The 22,814-nt window shown below is 45.0% G+C and overlaps 1 protein-coding gene across 1 annotated transcript; it reads left to right on the top strand.

Annotated features, from left to right (window-relative positions):
- Positions 1 to 282: 282 nt before the first annotated feature.
- KIAA0040 (KIAA0040 ortholog) lies at positions 283 to 22,740 on the top strand. Its single transcript, XM_066625596.1, has 3 exons — positions 283 to 397; positions 18,178 to 18,241; positions 20,187 to 22,740. The coding sequence occupies exon 3, from the start codon at positions 20,326 to 20,328 to the stop codon at positions 20,641 to 20,643; it is 318 nt and encodes a 105-aa protein (XP_066481693.1). The 5' UTR covers positions 283 to 397; positions 18,178 to 18,241; positions 20,187 to 20,325; the 3' UTR covers positions 20,644 to 22,740.
- Positions 22,741 to 22,814: the final 74 nt, after the last annotated feature.

Genomic DNA, 22,814 nt, shown 5'->3' with positions numbered 1-22,814 from the left:
TAGCAGGAAACAAGGGGGTGCGTGTATCAGAAGAACTTCTCCCCCCCGCCCCGCTTAGCGCCTGAAAAAAGCCGTACTGGGGTCGAGTGTGGGGAAGGAGCGGGCGCCCCTGCGACGGAGAAGCTCTCCTTCCGACGGTGCCCAGCACAGGAACGTGGACGGAGCGGGCTGCGGGAAGAGACTGCAGGGCGGCCGGCGCCGGAGGGAGGGGAGAGAGAAGGCGTCGCCCCGGAGCCGCGAGCCCGCCCAGGTGCCGCCGAGGGGAGGCAGCGGGCGCGGAAAGCAAAGGCGGCTCGCAGCCGGCGGGAAGAAGGAGGCAGCCGCGCGCCCTCCTCCGCTCTCCCCGGGCCGAGAAGCTTTGAGCGGCCGCCGCCCAGAGCGCGCCCAGGAGGAGCCGGTAAGTTGGACCTCCGGCCGCTGCTTCTCTCCGGCCTTTCCCTGCGCTCCTTGACCCAAGTCCGCCTCCGCTCGGCCTGGGGGCGCCTCCAGCGGCTGGACCGCCCGCCCCGACCTTTCCCCTGAGCCCCTGCCCTCGGCTGGGAAGACTTTCTTCGGGGAAAGGACGGCAGCCTCCTAGGCGCCCTCTGGAGCGAGCAGTGCTGCGGTCCAGTCCACTAGTGACTCTGCTGGGACTGACTTCTGAGGAGGCAGGCAGAGGAGGGGCTCCAGCTACACTTTCCTGGGAGGAAGCCCCACTGCCTCTAATGGGACTGACTTCTGAGGAGACAGGCGGAGGAGGGGCTCTGAGGCTGCAGTCCTCTCCACACTTTCCTGGGAGGAAGCCCCACTGAAACTAGTGGGACTGACTTCTGAGCAGACAGGCAGAGGAGGGGCTCTGAGGCTGCAGTCCTGGCCACACTTTCTTGAGAGGAAGCCCCATTGACTATAATGGGATTTACTTCTCAGTAGATAGGCATAGGCTTGGGCTGTAAGTGGCACTTATTGCCACTTATGGCTTTAGAAAACCGGGCTGTGCCAAACACTTGAACTCAGCCTCAGAGGTGTGTCTTGCCCGCCTGCCTGTGAGACTTTCCACAAGTGGATTCTCTTTACTGGTTGTCCCGGTGCACTGCGCTTGCTGGTACGGAGATTCCCCACCCACGAACTGACAGGCCTGGCAAGCAACCAAATGTGACTGGCAGCAGAGTCAGCACAGGCAAAAGAGGAGAGTTACTGTACAGCATCTCTTCCAACTATGCATGATGAAATTATAGGACTCGCTGTCACAAGGTATGGCAATGATGGCTTCAAAAGGAGATCAGAAATATTTGAGTATGGAGCTATCGAGGGCAGTTAACCATTTCTGAATATGGACTTTCCCTCTCTCTCTGAGTACCAGTTGTGGGAACAGGGCAAACAACTGGGAAGGACTGTTTCCACCATGCTGTGCTCATGGGTTTCTCAGTTGCATCTGATTGGCTGCTGTTGGAAACAGGATGCTGAAATAGTAGGTGGAAGGCAAGTCTTGGGAACTTTACTGGACAGTTAACCAAGGAACTTTGTCAGCACCTCTTAGGACAGGACAAGGGGAGAAGGAAGAAAGGGCCATCTCTGTTTTGTAGGGAGGGGGGTGTAGTGCAAGTGGTTATGCTCTGCAAAGTTATATTCCCAAGTCTGCCCAGCCAGGTAGTGCCAGCCCCTGAAATAATAAGAGTTTCCATTTCCTGGAACCCTGAGACAGTGTGAGTCTGTTCAACTTAGAGACTTGTAGTGCTGCTGGAAAGGAGAACCAGGTTTAAAAAAAGAAAATAGTTTTGCTGGGCACCATTTTTCTGAAGTGGGACCTTTCTTTCTGTAATATTGCAGGGCAGTGGTTTTCAAACTTTTAGCACCAGGACCCAACAATCCTAGGCTGCATTCCTACCCACACTTACCCAGGAGTAAGTCCCATTTACTATCATTGTTAAAAGCATATACATAGTAGCCTGTTAAAAAGTACAGATGTGTAACATTTCCCCAAATGCAATCACATACCATGGTAGTATCAAGCCTAATATATTAAAAATAAATATTGAAATGAATGGGGATCCACCTGAAATTGGCTCACGACCCACCTAGTGGGTTCTGACCCACAGTTTGAGAAACACTGGTGTAGGGAATAGGGGTGTTGAATTATTTTTTTTAAACTTTTTTTTGGCCTTTATTTGCACCTGAATCCTTTTGAAGCTGCTAATAAAGAGCTGGGAACAGAAAATCAGTAACCCATTTTGTTTCCTTTATTGGTGCAACAGGGATTTCAGTGGTAGAAAAGGAGTGTACGCTTGGTGACCTGTCCGTCACCCTGAGGGGGTGGTTTAATGAGATGGTATACACAGGAGTTGAGGGACAACATTCTCAGAATTTTTCACAGGGGGAAAAATGACATTACTGGTGCTATGTGGCAGGTTAAATACTGCTGTAATGAGTCTTTCAAACCAAAAGGATCAGGGTTGAACAGGAGCTGTGTGTACAGAGATGTTTGGTACAAGTTCTGGGGGCAGGCTCATAGGCTGAATTAATTGATATCAAATATGTACAGACCTGTAATCTTGCATGGAAGAAACACATTTATTTTACTTCCATCTTTACCCAGAATTCTATGCCATTATTCCGACACTAGTGCACAGATAATGGCCTCTTGTGCAGTGGCGCTCTTCCCCAGCCCTGCACTCGGGGCAAAAGTCTGCGATAGCACCTCCCCACAAAATGCCACCGCCCCCCCCCCCCACTCACCAAAACATTGTGGAGCCTTGTGCGACTCCAGGACATGTCAAAGAACCCTCCTGAGGCTTCCCTGACATCTTAAACTGTGCTTCCAACAAACTGGAAGCACAGTTTCTGACCATATCGGGAGCCTCAGATAGGCTTCCCTGTGGTTCTGGATGCCATGGGACTCTGCACCTGGGGTATCTGCCCGTTTAGTTAATGGCAGGGCTGCTACTGACCTTGTGTGCATTAGTGTTCATTCCTGCTTCAGCACCATACAGTATAAGCACTGGAAGGAAGTGAATGAACAAAGACCTGTGGATGACTTGAGGATAGAGGTACAAGTGCCACACTGAGAAGCTTTCTATTTAGCCTCTTAGGCCCAAATCCTAACCAACTTGCCAGCACTGGCGTAGTGGTGCCAATGGGACGTGTGCTGCATCCTGCAGTTGGATGGCACTCGTGGAGGTCTCCTCAAAATAAGGGAATGTTTGTTCCCTTACCTTGGAGCTGCATTGCCCTTCTGTCAGAGCTGGAAAGTGGGTTAGGATTGCAGCCTTAGGCATGCACACACTTTGGCCACATTTTCCCAGGCTGAGACATGAAGCCATGATGAGACACCTAACCCTTTTCTACCGATTGTGAATAGCTAGAGGGGCTTTAGCAGAGCCCTTATTACATATCAACAAAGGGCTAAACTAGACTTCATAGGAACATATGACATGACAATACATATGACATATTATACCTCTCTCTCTCTCATTTTCAAAAATGTTTCATAGCTTGTGTGTGCGCCTAAGTGAGTTGTTCACTTTCCAGCCCTTGTTCAGGAGTTATAACTCCTGTTAAAAATCAATTGCCAGCATGCCCATCTGGAAGAGTTCTACTAGGTTCTGGGTTATACTTCAGGCAATCCTAAACTGGAGTGTGCTTCAGAAAAGGGCTCCACAAGACTGTCCTGAAGAGACTGAGTAGGAGGAAAGGGGGAAGGAACCAAGCAGCTGGCCAACAGCAGGATTTTCTGAGTGATCTGGAGCTTGTTTAGGAAAACTGTCACTTTTCCCATCAGAGTTTGGAAATGGGTCAAAGCAAAGGGCTCTGATGAAACATGGAAGTTGTCTGTCCTGAGTAATTAGAGAAGTGTTTGCAAAAAAGTTTATTGAACTTCTAAGTTTTCTCAAGGAACTCAGTTCTTAGTTTCTGTGGTTTCTGCTTTTGACACCCAGGTTTCCTCTGCTAGTTTACTTCAGAAACTGAGCAATGGTGTGTGTCAAAAACCTCTCTTGCCAATACTGTTTGTCTTGGTCTTTTATGCTCACTCCTCCTCCTTTAATAACCATGCCCATTTACGACCACCTGTCCTTTTAAAGAAATCAGTCTGGACCAATTAAAAGTACAGGTATAACCTAATTATCCACAGTTTTTTTTACCTGCAGTTTTATCTCAATGTGATGAGAAGGGCCCTTTAAATTAAAGGAAAAAAGTTGTTTAACAATACCCTTGTTAATGCAAGAGAGGACAGCCAGCTGACAATCCATTAATCATTCTCCAGGCACTTAGAACAGCTTCACTCCAAGGCAAGTGACCCTTCCCTCCCCCCCAGCACATGAAGGAAAATCACTTTGCCTTCTTTCCCAGCAGTGCTGCGCTCTGGGTGAAGGGAGGGGTTGCTGGCTCTGAGTGAAGCCCTTCTAAGTGCGTGGAGGCAAATGGATTGTCTGCCTAATGACTCTGTCTTCCATCACAAAGGTCAGCAAAGCTGTTTTTAAATAGCCTAGCAAAGGGACATTGTTTTTAAATGGATTTACTTTAACGCCATTTTTGCCATCTATATGAGTTCTGGGAATGGAACCCTTGCGAATAATGAGACTCAACCTGTATATGTGTAGAGTGTCTTTCCATTAGTAATGAGTGAGGCTGCCGGGTCTTAGGATTTCATTTGGTTTAAGATTTCAGCCTCTTACTTTTCAGGGTGCCCAGGAGGGGCATATAAAAAGCAGCTTGAGGAACCAGAACTGGGGGGGGGGGAGACACTTGGGCAGGTCCCTCTACCCATCCTGCACTCCCGCCCACCCCAGAACACCACAACGCCACCTACCCGTGCTACTTACTGCCTGCAGCTCAGCCTCCTCCTCTTCCTCCTCCCAGCACTGACGCCCAGTGCCCAGCTCCTTCCAACCTGGGTGCCGCAAACGTGCTTTACAGCATGTTTACAACACCCAGAGCCCGCAATACACATGTACTGCCAGCGCTGAGGAGTGGGTCTTTGGGCTGCAATCCTATCCACACTTACCTGAGTGTAAGTCCCATTGACTATAAGCATCTAAGTATACATGCATAGGACTGGGCTCTTAGGCTTTTGCTCTGGTGCTTTATTTTGTTGTGGTTTGTTTTAAAAGTTTATTCAAACTCTTAATTATGATTGCTAAAAGATTGTTTTAGTATGAGCTACTAGTAAATATAAAGATATTTATTTAAAATATTGATAATAGCCAAGGTTCAAACAATATAAATGCAGTGCTCTATGGACTGCAGTGTCACATATAACAGCAGCAAAGCAGTAACTCAAAAGGCTTTACCTTCCCCACTGTCCTTAGATGCTCATCCAGACAAAATGGTACAGGAAGAGGAGCATAAACATAGGACGTTGCCGTCTGACCATTGGTTCATTTAGCTCAGTATTGTTAAAGCATTGCTATCTGTCAATGTGTCAAGCAGGAAACTGTCTCTCTGCCCTACTTGGAGATGCTAGGGATTGAACCTGGGACCTTCTGCATGCAAGGCATGTGATCTACTACCACCCTATGGCTTCCCCAAGATGCTGCAAAAAACTTTTCTAGGAAAGAAAGTCTACATCATGGATGCCACCACTGAAAAAGCCCTGCCTCTTGTTACATCCATTCTGATGGTGATTACACCTGGAGGAGGAGAGCTCTGCAAGTAGTGGATTCATAGAGGAGAAAGCACTGCTTCACATATGCTGATCTCAGTCTAATTGTAATAGGATCAGCCCTAGTCAGTATGCTTTTTATGGCAGCCTCAGTTGGGACTTCAGAGGGGAGGGCTGATTATTTTGCTGCACCTTTGTCTCTAACCTCTGCTTGAGCTTCAGAAATCAACAGATAAGACTTTTGCTCTGGCTACACTATTAGACATATATTATGTACTTTATATGTATTTTATTAATGTTGTAGGTCTTTATTCTTTTTCTTTTTACCTTTTATTATTATAAATAAAATAAATATATGCATAAAGAAACAGATAAGACTTTTCAAGGCATAGAGATAAGCCATCTGCCTCCAGACAAAGTTGCTTTTAAAGGCATAAGAACAGTGCCAGAAGGCAGCAATCTTATCCATGCCTTTCCTCTGGCCCTTAGCTCTCAGGACTACCTGTCTGATTCATGAATCTCTTAAGATATTATCCTGATTCCTCCTTGCTCTCCTGTGTTATCACAACATATAGGCTGGGTAGTGCATCAAGCCCAGGGATGGATCTGAGCATACTAGAGCTGCTACAATTAATTCATCACAAAAAAACCCTGTTTTTAAAGTCATAAGCGAAAGAGAAACTGCTGTTAACTTTTCTTAGTACAATGGAGGAAGCAGCACCTGCAGATACAAGTGTAGGAGGCCCCAGTGGGACTCAACAAACTGCAGTTCTAGTAAGAAAGGAGGATCTGTCAGTCTTAAAATCCATCAAGCATGTCTGGGTAGCTGATATGCAAATCTTACCAACACGACTAGGACAAGAGGAGACAGGGCCCATCAGGCAACCTGCTGTGCTTTAGCTGCCATTCAGTCAGTTCATAAAGTGCACTGCACTAAATTCTAGATGGATAAAGTTCTGCTTTTAAAAGGACATCCCTGTGGAACATCCACATATGTGACTTCTTGGGGCCAAACCACTTCCTTAGATTTTTATAGATTGTGCTATGGAACCATCAGGATCCCAAGAAGAGGGGTCTTGCGCTCCTGCTTATCACTTGAGTCTCCACCCATACAAGAACAGAATCCTGTGTAGGGCCACTTTTGTGTGTGTGTGTGTGTGTGTGTGTGTGTGTGTGGTTCACATAGTTGAGCCTCACCATTGTCCTGTGAAATGCACTCAAAACAGCTCTATTGCTGCCCATTGCAGGGGCAAAATTGATGCTGTGAACAGGCTGCTTTTCAGGGAAATGTGCCCTCTGTTATTGACTGAAGAACGTTTGATAAGTTTAAGAGGAACCCTAGGGGTCCCTGGAACACTTTGGAAACCACTGTCTTAAACCATTTTAGCATCTGAATGATCTAAATGATTAGGTGAAAAACTTGGCTCCTCATTTTCAAAAAGTACACATCTAGTTCTTAATGTTTGAAAAGCTAAACAAATATGAATATAAAAATGGGTACTGGAAGGAAAGAAAAAATTCCTCCATGATTTATGTGATTAGGCTTATGACTTCATGCTTGGTGTTTGTGTATGCAAGTCAGTTCAAATGTTGCAAGAGTCTCAAGACAGCTGCAGCATTGTCTGTGCTCAAAACAGTAACACTTTTCTCAAAAAAGCTTTCATTTTTCTACACCTTGTTCATTGGCATGTTTCCTTAGAAAGAAACCCACTGATTTAAATGAGCATTACTTATGCACTTGTGGATTTAGAACTGAGAGAGTGGTTTTGGACACTGGGGCAGACTTCCTGGGTTGTGCAAGACATCTGGAGGGGTGCCATGAAGGCAATGTCAGAGTTACTTTCTTTCTATCGGCGGAGATCTACCATGTTGCAACCATTTGAACTGTTGTGCTAACCATGGAAGCTGAAGAGAAACGGGTGTAAGAGATCTACTGGACACCACAGCTCTTGCCCTCTGTGACCTCCTTCCTTGGCTGGCTAATTTTAGGGAGGAAGCCTGAGATGGCCTGTTCTAGGCCTCTTCTAATGCCTATCTTGGATGAGTGCCCAAATCCTCCTTACATGTGTGCTGTGATGTGCTGCACTTGTGGGACTTGATGCAGATTCTGCGTGCTTATCTGCCAAAAAGATGGTTGCAGTGACTAAGGACTGAGAGTGAATCTAGAAGGGAACCTGAATTGGGAAAAGCTTGAAGCACCAGGTTGAGATGTAAACCTGTCACATTTAAAAGTGGCATTGTCAGCATTTCCCCCCATATGATCAACAAGGTGTGGAGGAGTGGGGATGAGAACAGAATAGGAGGCACATTTGGTAGCTGCAAACCTCACTATGCCTCAGAGTTCTTAGCTGTGATAGCTAAATGCTACATCCCATTTTCAGGGGTAGTACAGGTACGCTGAATCTAAGTGCCAGCTACTCAGGGAAAAACTATGGGGAAGTCTGTTGCCACCATGCTCTGCTTATAGAGTTCTCTGACTGGTCACTATTAGAACCTGGATACTGAACTAGACTGATCTTTGGTATGGCCCAGCAGGGCTCTTATATGTTTATATTCTTCTGAAAGTGTAGGCTCTACTTCCAGGTGAGGACATGACAAACCTTGCTTTCCAAACCCAGTACAGGCCTTGGCACAAGTACAGGGGAAGATGATCTGACTCATCTGTCTGTTTTTTGTGGTGGTTTTTGTCAACCTAGGCAAGCAGAAATTCAGCTGGTACAGCTGGTTTTCTGGCAGGCAGGTACAGGTAGACGGGGGTAACACACACACACACACTAAATTTATAGTTGTCACGCTCTTGTCAATAAATTTCATTTCAAAAAGCAATGAAGCAATGCAACCTTTCTAGACATAAATGAAGATGTATTCCTCTTGCTTCACTGTGTGAAGGCTTCGTCCTGAACTTTGGACTAGACCTGGGGTCGGCAACCCACCACGCTGGAGCCGCAAGCGGCTCTTTCAGCCATCTGCTGTGGCTCCGTGCGGGGCCAACCCGTCCCGGGTGGAGGGGCTCGCCCCTCCCGCGACACAGCCACTGCTCACCAGCCCGAGCGCAGGTGCACAGCTCCCACGCCTCCTGCGGCTGCGCCCCATAGAAGAGGGTGCGAACAGCTGGCGCGCCTGCACATGCAGCCGCGCTGAGAAGTAGCCCAGCTGCCCGCCCCACACCTCAAGTGCTGAGCTTCCAGCCAACACAGGTGAGGCCCAAAGAGCCCGCACTGCCGCTGAGGGCGAGCCCCCCTGCAGCAGCACGTTCCCTCCCGCCTGAGCCGCAGCGCCAGCTGCCTGCCTGTGTAGGGGAGGGTGCGTAAACGAATGGGGTTTGAACACCCTGATGACCCCCCTTCCCACAAGCAGCCCTGACCCCACGGAGCCAAGGCAAAAGCAAGCAATTGAGTGCAGCTGCTCTGTCCTCTCAAGCTTAGAGCACAATCCTGTGTGTATCTCCTCAGAAGTAAGTCCCATTGTGCTTACTCCCAGGGAAGTGTGCACAGGATTACAGCCTTCAAGCTTCCCACTCAGCATTCTCCCCCCCCCTCACTCACTCACACTCTCACTGCCCTATTTCCTTCACTTGGAAACTTGAAAGGGATTTGGAGACCCCTGCACCAGATGGTATTCTGTATATGTTTGTATACTGTATGTGTAACATACTGTATATGTAGCACCAAAGCATATTTCATGGTTGGGAAGTAATCACGGTTAGTATGCCTTTTATTTTATGCAGTTTTGAACTCTTGGCTTGTTTGTTCAGGAGCACCTTTGTGAACAGTGTTAAGTAGTACTAAGTGGTCTTGTTCAGAGGTAGTATTGTGTGGAAAGGCATTTACAGAAGTACAGAAGTAAATGACAGTAAAGAATGACAGTATCCTTCACAAGCAGTTCACCTGTGCACAATCTAAAACAGTTGTTCTCCAACTGTGGGTCTGGACCTGATTTTTAGTGTGACCTACAAGAGGGAAGTATATTATATAACTGGGACCTATAAGAGGGGAGGGCAAACTATATATGCAGTGTTATCTTCATTTTAGATGTCAAAAGGATTTTGTGGCTCTCGTGGTTTTCTTTTCTCCGGAAAACGGGTCCAAATGGCCCTTTGAGTGTTTAAGGTTGCCGACCCCTGGACTAGACTGAGGCTACAGTATAAATTGGCAATAAGCCAAACGATGGAAAGGACATATTAGGTACCTCCTACCCAAGTTGTTTTCTGGGAGGAGGAAGTGAAGAGAAAATAAGCATCTTTTGTCTGCAGAATCCCTCTTGAGGTGTCGGCTGGCTTTCCTCAGAGCTGGCACTCTGCTTCGTTACATGATCTGGAATTCACATCCCTGTTGTCCCGCTTCTGTAGTTGTTTGTGCCATACTGACAGGCTATAGTACAACTTAAGTCACAGCATTTCCTTGTTGAAGCTCTAGGCACAGGTCTGCTTTGGTAAGTCATAGTAGCCCTTGTAGCTTCTGGAATGAGGCTTCACACCAGTCTGTATTCCACAAGCACAGCTGGTTCCTATAGCTTTGGGGGGGGGGGAACAGAGCACCTCACCCCACGGCCACTTACCCTTGGGGAAGATCTCTCTAGTCCAACCAGTCCTTCTAGCTCCACATCTCCTTCAAATGGAGAATTCAGGGTGTAGAAGGCATAGCTCTTGTCCTTACTGCAGACTATTTGACGCAGAGTTTCCTAGTAGCCCTTTTGGGTCCCAGTCTGACTTCCAGAGTTGATCTTTAAATTTCCAGGGACAAAAGTAGAAAGAGGAATGAATGAGTGATGACAGAGATCCCCCTTACCAAGCTCTCCTAGGACAGCTTGTTCCATGCCAAGTTCTCCACCAGGGTCTTCACAGTTGTACCAATATCCCCAATTGTACCAATATCCTCAAATCCATTCCAATTGATGAGATACCATCTGACCAGACTACTGTAGGCCTGCAACTACCCTGAGTGTGGGAACCTGTCACAGTGCCTCCCTAGATGACTTAGCTGGATATTTGTGTAATATGGGTTAGAGCCAGCCTTCTTTAGCTGATGGCTTGAATTTCCTGAAATTTTAGCATCTCCTTTTTCAGTTGGGACATTATCTGAACAGGGGCTTGAGTTGCAGGAAGAAAGATTAGGTTAAACGTATTGTTGTTGTTGTTGTTATTATTATTATTTATTAACAGTATTTATATACCGCTTTTCAACTAAAAGTTCACAAAGCGGTTTACAGAGAAAAATCAAATAACTAAATGGCTCCCTGTCCCAAAAGGGCTCACAATCTAAAAAGATGCAAAAGAATACCAGCAGACAGCCACCAGAACAGACAGTGCTGGGGTGAGTTGGGCCAGTTACTCTCCCCCTGCTAAAAAAAAAGGAGCACCCACTTGAAATATGCCACAAAGGGACAATTGATACGAGTCGCAAGTACATGCATGCACAGCTTTTTGCTTGTGTCTGCACTCCTGACTCATGATCCAAATTCCAGCTCATTCATTTTTTGGTATATGATACTAGAGGCCTGCAGTTTAGCTAGCTGTTTCAAATCTATATGTGGACTTCAGCCCCTTGTAGTCCCTGCCTGTGTGTACCTCTCCTATAGCCCCTTGTGACAAGGCCAATGGGAAGCAGCACTGGTGCCACTCTGCCTGGCTTGCTGCCCTTGCTAAGCCCATAGGCAAGGTGAAATCCAATTTTTTGTCTACTGGCTTGTAAGCAATATATTGTATAGGTTTTAATTGTTTTAATAACTATCAATATGTTGTATGATGTTTTGATGTCCCATTTTGTTCCCCTCTTCCAAGTGCACGAAGAATAGATGCTTCTATCACCCCACCCTAGTTATACGACTGGTCCTGATTTTATTTGCAGTTTGGCAAGGATTGAATGAACTGCCCTGAGGCTTCGCTGTCTCACCACACACAAAATTCATTCACACATGAAATAAGTTGGTCACCTTAGCTGCTATCTTGAACCCCTTGCCATTTTTAACCCCAGAACATCTCAAAACAGCATGATATAGACGGGTGTCGCAAAACAAACTTTACACGTCATGTTTTCAGGAAAGGCAATGCCCAGTTTTGTGGAAAACACAGAATTAGCCTGTGTATGATTCATCATATTTGCCATCAAGACATGAAGCTATTTTTTCTAAACTTATCTTGCTGCCAAAAAGTTAGCATTCTTGAACTCCGTATTCCACTAGCAACATTCCTCTGCCTAACAATCTTCCATTGGGGGGGGACGACGACAACGACACCATTTTTCTAACAACTTTTCAGTAACTAATTGTTCCTTTTAGTGTTGTAAATTGGAAAGCGCCACCACATTTATACCTTTTAAAGGCAAAAAAAAAAAAAGATAGTCGTTCAAATTGTGACCATGTGGTGACCATTTAAAAACTGAAAACTCAGCCATGTGTTACAAGAGCAAGTTTCTCTAGTGTCACCATCTAGTGTTTAGTTGTTGTTTTTGGTTCCTAGCCCCTGAACCCATAATAGAAGCTGGACATCCAGAAAGTTAGTAGGTAAAGCTTTTCTTAACATGCTTAGAAATTGTGAGAATCCTTTCCTGTGAACTTTCAGTGTGTCAAACTATTACTTGAAGGCATAGAAGCAGGTTCATTGGGAGGGGAATTGTTAGCTTTGCAGCTAGATATTTGTTTTTTACAGACATAAAATGAGATTTGAGAGAAGTATTGCTTCCTATGATGAAAACATACATTTTTTGTTGCTCAGGTCAAACAGGTTTTGCGGTTATTGAAATTATACTTACCTGTTAATCAGAACCAAACATACAAACAGTGATCAGTGGTCATTTTTTCAAACCACTTTAAAGTCTCTGAAAATATTTCTAGCTTCTGAGATTCTGTCACAGACAACTATCAATGTCCTATTTTAAAAGTTAATAGGCTTTCAAGTTTTATTTTTGCATGAATGTTAAAACATCTTCACATTTAAACTGTGAGCTTTACACTTGCTCACAAAAACAAGTCAGAACTGAATTAACATTTAGAGTTCAATCCTATCCAGCTATCCAGCACCAATGCAGCCGCAATGCAGGCTCAAGATAAGGGAACAAATATTTCCTTACCTTGAGGAGGCCTCTGTGGCTGCCCCCACACCACAGAATGCAAGGCATGCCTAGTTAACCCATTTCTGCCCAGCTCACAGGTACACACATTTTATCCCTGTTGAGTATATGCAACATTGGGCAGAAATGGCTTAAAGCAACTGCATTGGTGCTGGAAAGCTGGAATAGCACTGGGCCCTTAGAAATGATTGTGGGACACTGTTGAGCCGTAACAACTACAATCCTATCTATCCGCCTGCAGAATTCACTGGAGCTATTTAGGAGTAAGAAGTTTAATGTATCAAAGTTTGAATTAATATATTTCTTTACTACACAATGTAGAGTGAAGTAGAGATCAGTGTTCCTAACAGGAACCTTGCAGAGCTCTGCACAGACTTTTCCCCCCCGTTACACACCCTGTTAAAAAGGCATGATACAGATCAAAGCGTGTAGAGGGACTGATCTCCTCACCCCAACAAAGGACTTTTCAGTGCTAGAAGGCAAGGAGATAGGAAACAGGCTGATGAAAATTGCACTCTGCTGATACAGTATATATTTTTGGAACCCTTTGTTTACTGCAGTATAACAGAGATTCCTCTATCCAGATAGGGCTGCTGGCTGCCTATGCTACACATTGTATTATGTAGACTGTAAATGGCAAGAACACTTGCCCCAGGGAGTTCACAGTTCAAACAAAGATCAACCAAAGATTTATACTAAAGTGCATTTTCTGCCACCATTTCTTTTTTGCTCACCTTCTATGTTAAGTAATGGGTTATTTACTATTTGCATACTTTTAAGTGAAGAACATATATAAATAAATCATGAGGAATCCACCCTCCCCACCCACTACCAATTGTTTCTCTGGGGACCAAACTACATGTTCTGCTAAGCCTGTCATTAAGGGACAAATTTAAAACCAGAAGTGTTTCTGTTCTCAAAAACCTGCTTTAAGTGGGTGCTTAGACAGAACCTGATGGAAGTCTCAAAGTTCATGAGAAGTTGAGGGCCTAGAAGGCCTTGGCCTCTTACTGTTGGAGGCAGGAAGGATTATGATGATGAAGCAGACCCCCAACGTGAGCAGTCCAGTGGGGGAAGATGGTCCCATGGTAAGGAAGAGACCCTTTTTTCTCTTTCTTTCTCTTGGAGCATCTGGAGGAATTATTATTATTATTATTTATTTTATTAACAGTATTTATATACTGCTTTTCAACTAAAAGTTCACAAAGCGGTTTACAGAGAAAAATCAAATAACTAAATGGCTCCCTGTCCCAAAAGGGCTCACAATCTAAAAAGATGCAAATGAATACCAGCAGACAGCCACTAGAACAGACAGTGCTGGGGTGAGTTGGGCCAGTTACTCTCCCCCTGCTTAAAAAAAGGAGCACCCACTTGAAAAAGTGCCTCTTACCCAATTAGCAGGGGTTAATTGGTTAATTAACTCTTTCTGGATTAATCTCTCTGTTACCTTTTTTTCTTTTGTATTTTAGAAGTGCCTCAGGCCATGTGCAATAAAATCACTGGATGATAATAAACTTTCCTGCACTGTTCCTGTTGCTCTCTTTAGTCAGGTGATCTGACAGGCTGTTCTGTCATCTCTCTCTTGCCCTTGGAACAAGATGGTTCTTCAGTAGGCTTGCTTTCATCACTGTGAGGGCTTTTAACTGTTTTGAACATTTTATTCCAATAGGAGAGCTTTAAACATGTCCAGTTCTAGCCAGGAAGAGCACACTCCCCCCCCCCTTTTTTAGACAAAGTTACATTTTTATGAATATTTGGGGAGTCTCTGAAGGAAGCCGCAATCCCTGCCTTGCCCTAGTGGTTGGCATGGAACCTCCAAGTTTGCTATTAGCAGAAATCATTATTTGTATGCTGCTTTTCAGCACCAAAAAAGTTTACATAGTTTATTTGGAGGGAAACATAGGCTATAAATCACTTAAATGAATAAATAGCCCTTTCACCATTAAATAACTGCTTTGGGATGGAAGCAGTGCTCAGCATGAAGCTCATGTGTAAGTAAAGTGTTAAATATCTCCTGCCTTTGCACCTCAGTCCCAGTCCAAATTGTGGCACAGGGCAGCTGCCACTTGCAAGAAAAATTTAAGTCTCTGAATAGTCAAAGACATGTTTAATTTCATTTCTTATTCAGCCGTTTTAGGTTGTTCTGACACTGCTGGGTGTTTTCAAACATCAGTATTAAAATGGTTCCTAAAGGAAATTTAAAGCCTGCACAGATCAGTGTATGTTTTGGTTTCTCTTCTGTATTAACAGATTTCACACAAGCCATGAAACACAAGTATTTGAAACACATGCTCAAATGTTATTTTAATGTGGGGTTTGTAAACACTCTTAGTTTTCACAAATTCTACATTCCTTGTCTAAGTTTTTCTTTTAAATCATGATAACAAACATGGGCAATACCCTGCAAATCAGACCTTTTCTAACTTGGAGGAGAGGTAACAGGGATGTAGGTAACATCAGACATTCAACCATCTTCTTGAAATAGGGAAAGTGTCCCCTACTTCAGCCTAGTTGCATATAATACTTACAATCCCACATTATCTCTCCCAACCTGTCATGCACTACCAAGTTTCAACAGTCTGACATTAACAGGAAATCAGAAGGAAAAACTAATAAAATTGTTCTCCATTTTTCCTTGGGAGGTTTGCAAAATCTCCCTTCCAGAGAGGGTGAAGCTGTATGGGCATAAAGTAAGAGCTGGTGTTTTCTTGGCTCTTCTGAATGAGCCGAAGAGGCAATTTAGGTCAGAGGAGAAGGAGGCCCTTGTGCTTTAGGCATCAAATAAAACATTAGGAGAGAACGGGGTTCCGTTCTTGGCTATGCCTGAAACTTCCTGAGCAACGTCAAGCAAATCACATGTGCTCTCTTGCTTCAAGTAAGATGCCCAGCTGTATAAATGGGGCTGGAGGGGGAAGCCGAGGCAGGCAGCGATGAGACCTCCTTTGTCTATTTAGATATTCATGCAGTTCTCATTGACCTCAAGTAACATCACCCCGTGTGTGCTGCCTTGAGCTCTTTGAAGGAAAGGAACAATATAAATGAAATAAATAATGAATGGCTGTCTGCTCATGGCTGCATCCTTTTATGGGCTGGCCTTGGGAACAGAAGGAACAACCTGGCTGTGTCCCATTTCTGCATTTGGGACCCCTACCAAATGCCTTGCAGAACGACACATTACTGTGTGCATGTACGTGCACGTCACTGTGTCCTCTGGTTTTCCATGGCAACTCCTACTCTTCAAGTCATTTTCTGCTGCATTACATTCCAGATGTGTGTGTGTGTGTGTGTGTGTGTGAGGTAAGCATCTCTGAAACCCTGTGGGTGGGTGGAAAAGCAGCCAAGAGGAACAAATTAGCACTCCCTCTCCCTGCCATTTCTTCACATTTATACTCCCTTCAAAAGCAGCTGTCAGGGTTTTGTTGGACACATCAATATAGTGTGTAGTTCTGCCCTCAGGCACCTATTTATCCAGAATGCCACAGACTCTTCCTCTGTCCTCTGCTGGTTACAGTCTAAATATTTTCTGGCTCCATCATGGTAGAGCAAATGCCCAGTAAGACAAGTCTTTGTGGCTGTTTGTGGAACTCCTGCAGAAAGTTTGGCCAGGGTGGAGAGGGCAACAAGCCTTGCACAGCTAGCTGAACCCATCCCTGTCTGGACCTATGACAACCTTGCTGAAGTTAGAGAACTTTGCTTGTACTTTGCTTGAATTTTGCTTGTATTTCACCAACAACATGCAAGAATCATGGACTCCAGGTTATATTCCAGTCTAGAAATATGTGTAATGGAAATGGTGCATTAAATGGAAGACCCTAGAGAACTTTTCATCTCACCAATCTGCATTTTAATGTGGTTAAGCTAGATCGGGTTTCCTTTTCTCTCACATCTAAAACGGAATTCAGGAGGGTGATACCATTAGATGGAAAAACCCTCTTCTCTTACCTCAAGGCCAGGATTCGCCTTCAGCACTCTGAGTCAGGTTTAAGGCCACAAAAAAGGGAAAAAATACTGCTGTGGGATTGGAGACAAAGTTAATTGCATGAAGGTTGGTTTCTGGAGTTGGTGACTGAGCATACTCAGGAATGTAGTGCATGAGACATGTTGACACCAGTAGACTCCAAAGTTGAGGTGGGGTGTGGTAAGAATACACACCCCATTCCTTGAGAACTACAACAGAGTACATACAGTTCTGTCTATGAAAGGGAAATAAATGTGTGTTTGCATCAGGGATACCACTTAGGGAGAGACAGATAGTGTGTCAATCTCTATATTGTAGAACATGTGAGATGCTTCCCTAGGGAACTATATCTCTTGCAAACTTACTGGAGCTACATATACTGTGCTGATCTATATGTTATACTGAATGAAGTGGTAGAATTCTGGATTGTACATTTTCAACTATGATATATGTAGGATGCTTTTTTAATTGGCCCCAACTTGTAACAATAATTATTTAACAGTGCAAGGTAGGAAATGGAATTTTGGTGCTTTTTCCCTTGTTACAATGCATTTAAAGGTAGACCTTGGACTCAGTGGTGAGTCAAATCAGTGGATATCAAGATCACCCGTATAACATTAGCCATATACAGCCAATTCAGCAGGCCTATGTTGGAGATGTGCATGCCAAAGGCACAAATTCCTGTCTCTCCCCACCTTCCAATGGTAAGCTTACAGTTTGTGTTGACAATGTCAAGATAGGTTGAGATATAAAAAAAAAGCTATTGAGATATTTAAAAAAAGCTATTGAGGTTTTAAAAAAAACTATTGCCACAAATATCCAGCTGGGCATGTGCTGCATCCTGCTGGCGGGGGGTGGGCAGTCATGAAGGCCTCCTCTACATAAGAGAACATTTTTCCCTTACCTTGGGGTGTAATTGGCTACATTGGCGCTGGAAAGTTGGATAGGATTGGCCCTTAATGTGCTGGGAGGGGGGTGGAGAGTTGCTGTTTAATGTTGAATATATACGAACAGGTTATTGAAGTTGAATTATCTGTGCTTCCTGCTCCTGAAATCTGAAGAGCTGAGCCTGGTGTGAACCTCTGTGTGTGTGCAGGTTGCAGCTGCTTCAAAGGATTTGGCAGGCAGAGATTGCTCTGTTGTTTACATTGAGGAACTTCGGCAGTTTAAAAATGAACGAGAGCTTTAACTACTCCTTACTTGCAGGAAAAGAGGGAAGCCACCCACCCCTTGCTGCAAAGTGGAGAGGAAACAACAATCTAAAATAACTTCTGTCTAACATCTCTACAGCGTCGAGGCACATGCATCTGAATTCTCTCAGCATGACAAGGACTCAATAAAAACAGCAGCTTTCATTCATAAGATTGTAGTTTAAGCCTATTTCTGTCAGCTTACAATAAAGATTCACCATTAGGAGGAGCAAGATTGATAGTATTAGCATGAGTTCTGGGGAAGATGGACTTGCTAAAAAAATGCTTACAAAAATCCTCCCATTTCTGGAGTAACACGAATGTGGTGGCAATCAGCCATTCTTCAGTTTGATTTCTGATCAATTTGCATCCTTTCTTTTATTATAGGATATTGATACTCATTTGCCCATTGATCCAGTCACAGCACAAATAGGAATCTTGATTTGCTCAGGTAAGGGGGAAAAGGTGAAAATTGTAACATGTGCCATTTCCAAGCGGGCAGCAACCTAGCCTATTCCCCTGCTGTAGCCCTAGCTAGCCATTTTGCTGACTAAGGGTTAAAAGTGAGCAGCATTCTGTCATGGGAGAGGAAATTCTCCAACCATTTTTGCAATGAGTATAGTATGACCTGTGGTAGCAGAGTGGGGTGGTGAAAGAGGTTAAAGCCATAACCCCAAATTAAGGAGTCCACATACCTACTGTTACAGCCCAATCCAATCTAAATCCCTGTGCGGCAATGCAGCGGTGCTGATGCAGCTACTGTTGTATCCTGTGGGGAATTTTTGGCTGCTGAGGTCTCCTCGGGTTAAAGGAACATTTGTCCCAGGGTAAGTCCTAAGACCTAAGAACATAAGAACAGCCCCGTTGGATCAGGCCACAAGCCCATCTAGTCCAGCTTCCTGTATCTCACAGTGGCCCACCAAGAAGACACCACTGCTGCTAATCCTGCGCCCCTGCCAGGCCTGATCCTCCCTCCTCACCACCCCATTCTGTCCCCCCTCTGCCCCTTTTAACCCCCTGCCTGCCTCCCAGCTTACATTCTCTGGCGAGTCTTCATGCCAGCACATGGAGGGCTGCTCTGGCCTCTCCACTAGCGGGCTTACAGCACTCATCAGCAAAGGTTACTTTGCAACAGCTGTAAAGCAATCTCTGCTAGCACAGTGCTTTTTTCCGATCAGTGTTTCTGTGCTAGGAAAGCTGCATCAGTTGAATTGCTACCTGCCACATGGCTATTCAAATGAACTCTGCCTCATCCATTTATGAACTACTTGTACTTCCACCCTCTTTGCTTGCTCCACTGATATCCTTTCAGCTAGGGTTTCAACCCAGTAAAGCTGAGGTATTCAATCTGTGCGTCCCGCCTCCCTAGTGAGGCGTAGCTAGCCTCCAAGGGCGGCTCTGCTCAGCTGCAAGTGCTGCCTGCTGCCTGCCAGCCCCAAAACACCTCCTTCTCCCCACACACACACACCTAGACTCCTGCAGCAGCCAAACTTGGCCAGCACAATCCTACCTGTTGTTGGTGCAGCCGAGACTGGATGCAGCCTCCGTGGGCCGTCACACATCCTTGTACAAACATGCTGTATGGCCAAGTTCAAATGTGCAGAGGTCAAGTTCAAACTAGGGGCTTCTTGATTTGTAACTCAGGACCCATCTCTTAGCTATTGTGCTATATTAGCAAATTGCAACCTTTTTCATTACATGGCACATTGAAAAGGTGCTAAAATTATCCGCTTTTTGACAGTTGCCAAAGCACACCATGCTGTTGGCAGGGGGCTCACACCCCCAATTGCCCTACTAATAATTGACCCTTCCCAAACTCCTGTGGCACATCTGTGAACCATTTGCAGTACAGCAATGTGCCATGGCACAGTGGTTGAAAATCACTGTGCTACACAATGCCAGCAGTGGTATTGCAGAAAGACCAAGGCAAGTGGGGAGATTCCCTCAGCTACTACCCCCCCCCCCCCGGAAAGATACTTTCTTACTTGAGTACCAATCTAAATCTTTTCATCAGCAACATGTGGTGAAGTAAATGGCTGGGTAGGCACTTGCTGTGGTGCTGTAAGGCATTCTGGGAGCTACCTGGAAGCCACAGTGCACATGTGCAATTACAGGGGAGGCTGAGTGCTTATCCTTCCTGTAATTTTACAGCCACACAGAAATTGGGTGGAGCACTTGGTGCAATGACAGAGGAAGCTGAGGCTACCTTCATTGGACTATGACAGGTGAGGCTCTGCCTCCCCTGACCGCATATCCCTGCTTTTAATAGAAGTACTAATATTCTGTGGAGCATGGCATTGTGCTGTTTTGGCAAGCACAGGTCTTCAGTCCATAGACTGACAGGGCTTCCCATGGAGGCAGTCTTCATTTTTATGTTCCATCTTCTGTCTTTGCAGGTACTGACTGGAGAAGTTACACCATTCAGAGGCTTACAACCACCACTAACATTTCCCACTGAAGGGTGCTGGCAGAGGACAAGGGACGTGGCCGTAACATCCATTCTCTCAGTCCTTCTTCCAGCCAGCAAGAGGCCCTATGGAGCAGATCAGTGCCTTTTTCCACTCCGTTTGGACTTTCATCCAATCCAAGCACCAGGAGGGCATCTACAACACAGTCTGCCTGGCTGTGGTGCTGGGACTGCCAGCTTTGCTCCTCATGGTTGGCATCTTCATCTGCTGCCACTGTTGCTTCTGCAACCGGAGGCACAAGGACAGTGGCGGCTCTGGCTGCAGTAGTCCCTCCCAGGGGAAGAAAAGAAACAAGATGAAGAAGAAGAAGAAAGAAGAGGACCTGTGGATCTCAGCCCAGCCCAAACTGCTGCTGCTTGAAAAGAGGCCATCACTGCTGGTCTAAAGAGAAATATAGACCTTTCAGGGTCTCCTTGCACTGTGGGACCATGCACTGGAGGACTGAGGAGATGTGATGGTAGCTCCCTCCCCTTTTAGGATGACTGCTTACAGCATTACACAAAGGCCTTGAGAAGGGAGAAGCTGTGTAGTAACATCACATATGTGCTCCGGCGGGTCCCTAGTTGGGCACATGCTTAAGCACCCTGCTAATTGCACTCAGGTGGAATGAACAGCAAACATGCTAGTTCAGTGTGTACATAAGAACAGGCTTGTACAGTCACCAGCACATTTTGCCATTATCTGTGCCCATGGGCTTAAAGATGAATGAGCAATCAGTTTGACAATTGTCTTGCACTAATACCCCTATGTGCACTAGCAAGAATCTGTGCTGCACAACTGTGTATACATCATCATTATACCTATTCACATACCAAGTTGGATCATACGCAGGTGGATAGATAATGGCTTCAGTTGTTTTTACATGTGCTTTGGCTTAAGTTACTTTAAAGAAGAATTAAAGAAATTCATGAAGGATAGGTCTGCCAATAGCTGTTACTCAAGATAGCTAAGTAGAACTTCCAGGTCCAGAGGCACTGAACTTCTGAATGGCAGAAGGGGCAAACAATGTAGGAGGGCTGTTGCCTTCATACCCTATTTGCGGACTTCATGGAAGTATCTGGGGGTGCCATAGTTGCCAACAGGGTGCTGGTGTTGATGAGGTCATGGTCTGATCCAGTGGGGCTGCTCTTGTATTAAATGTTCAAGGGCTTCCTTATTAGTTGGCCTTGAAACCAGATGTCACAGACCTACCATGAGATCTTTCCAACACTTTCTTTAGAACTGTGCATATTCTACAATTGCACCACAACATTTGGCAATTGCACCATAACATGTAATCTCAGGTTACATTTTTTTAAGTGCCAAGTTTCTAGCCCTTAGGGCTACAAAAACAGGCTCAGGTGTTGGTGGACATGCCTGATGGAAATACTGAGCAGTTTCTAGCAGTAAGAGGGTGAGGCTGCAGGGAACTGCTTAGCTCTTGGACCTTCACCATGACTAACAAAAGCCTATCTGCAAAGTTGCATAACCTATACTGCAGAATCATTTTTTCCCAGCTCAGCCATTTCTTTTTTAAGGCTGTTCCATGGGCATGATTTATCCAAAATTAAGCATTATTTCAGTCCCACATACCTCAACGAGAAAGTTGCATGGGAAAGTGCATGTTTAAATCTTTGTTATAAAAATCTAAAAGAGTATAACTCTGGCTGTATTGGACCCATAATAGTTGTTGCAGGAGAGAATACGCTGTAACATGATATGAAATCCAGGTGAATGTTCTTCCATCTAAGGCATCTGTTCCTGGTATGCATTCTTTGCACTCAACCTTCAATTTTTAGTTGCTAGAAAATCCAGGTTTTTCCCACTTGGAATTTACAGTTGGCGTAAAAACACCAAAGTTTTTCCCACTTAGTGTTCGGGGGCCTTTGGAGAGCTGGCGAGACCGTTCACGGCCTCCCTGGCCCTATGAAGGCCTCCGAAGGACAGCAGTGTGCTGGTTGAGGAAGGTGGCACTACCTCGAGAGGGGTGGAAGCATGGGTCCCTGGGGTATTTGCCCACTTTGCCCCTCTAGGAATGCCACGGAGACCAGTATAACAAAAATATACTGTTTGTTATAGTATATTTACTATATACTATATAGTAGTATAGTATAATATACTAGAGCCCACACCAATCCATATATTCCAGTACTTGGATGAAATGCCATCCTGGCCCAACATTTCAGGTCAACTCAGTGCAGTGTACTATCAAGTGCCTGGGCACTGACAAGGCAATTGCATGTATATTTTTACATACACAAGAGATGTACTGGGAATAGGCTGTCTTCGTTTCATCAGTGTTTGCTCCATAACTTGCTTTTGGTTCTGCATTTCAGAATTGTCCTTTTATTGCACAGTTTATGGGGGAAAACTATTTAAAAATAACATTTTTTAAATGAAACAAACCTGAGTGGTTCTTAAGTCTGAAACCTTTGCTATGCTTCCTATTTCATTGACCCCAGGGAAGCGGTACATTTGTTCTAACCAGCATAGTGAATTAACTCTGTGGGTTTTAAAAAAAATCATACTTAAGCAGTTTGCAAAAAGGCAAGTATTGGGGGGGGGGGCAGTGTGATC

The sequence above is a fragment of the Tiliqua scincoides genome, chromosome 4, assembly GCF_035046505.1.
Source record: "Tiliqua scincoides isolate rTilSci1 chromosome 4, rTilSci1.hap2, whole genome shotgun sequence".
NCBI lineage: Eukaryota > Metazoa > Chordata > Lepidosauria > Squamata > Scincidae > Tiliqua > Tiliqua scincoides.
This window is presented reverse-complemented; position numbering and strand designations above follow the sequence as displayed.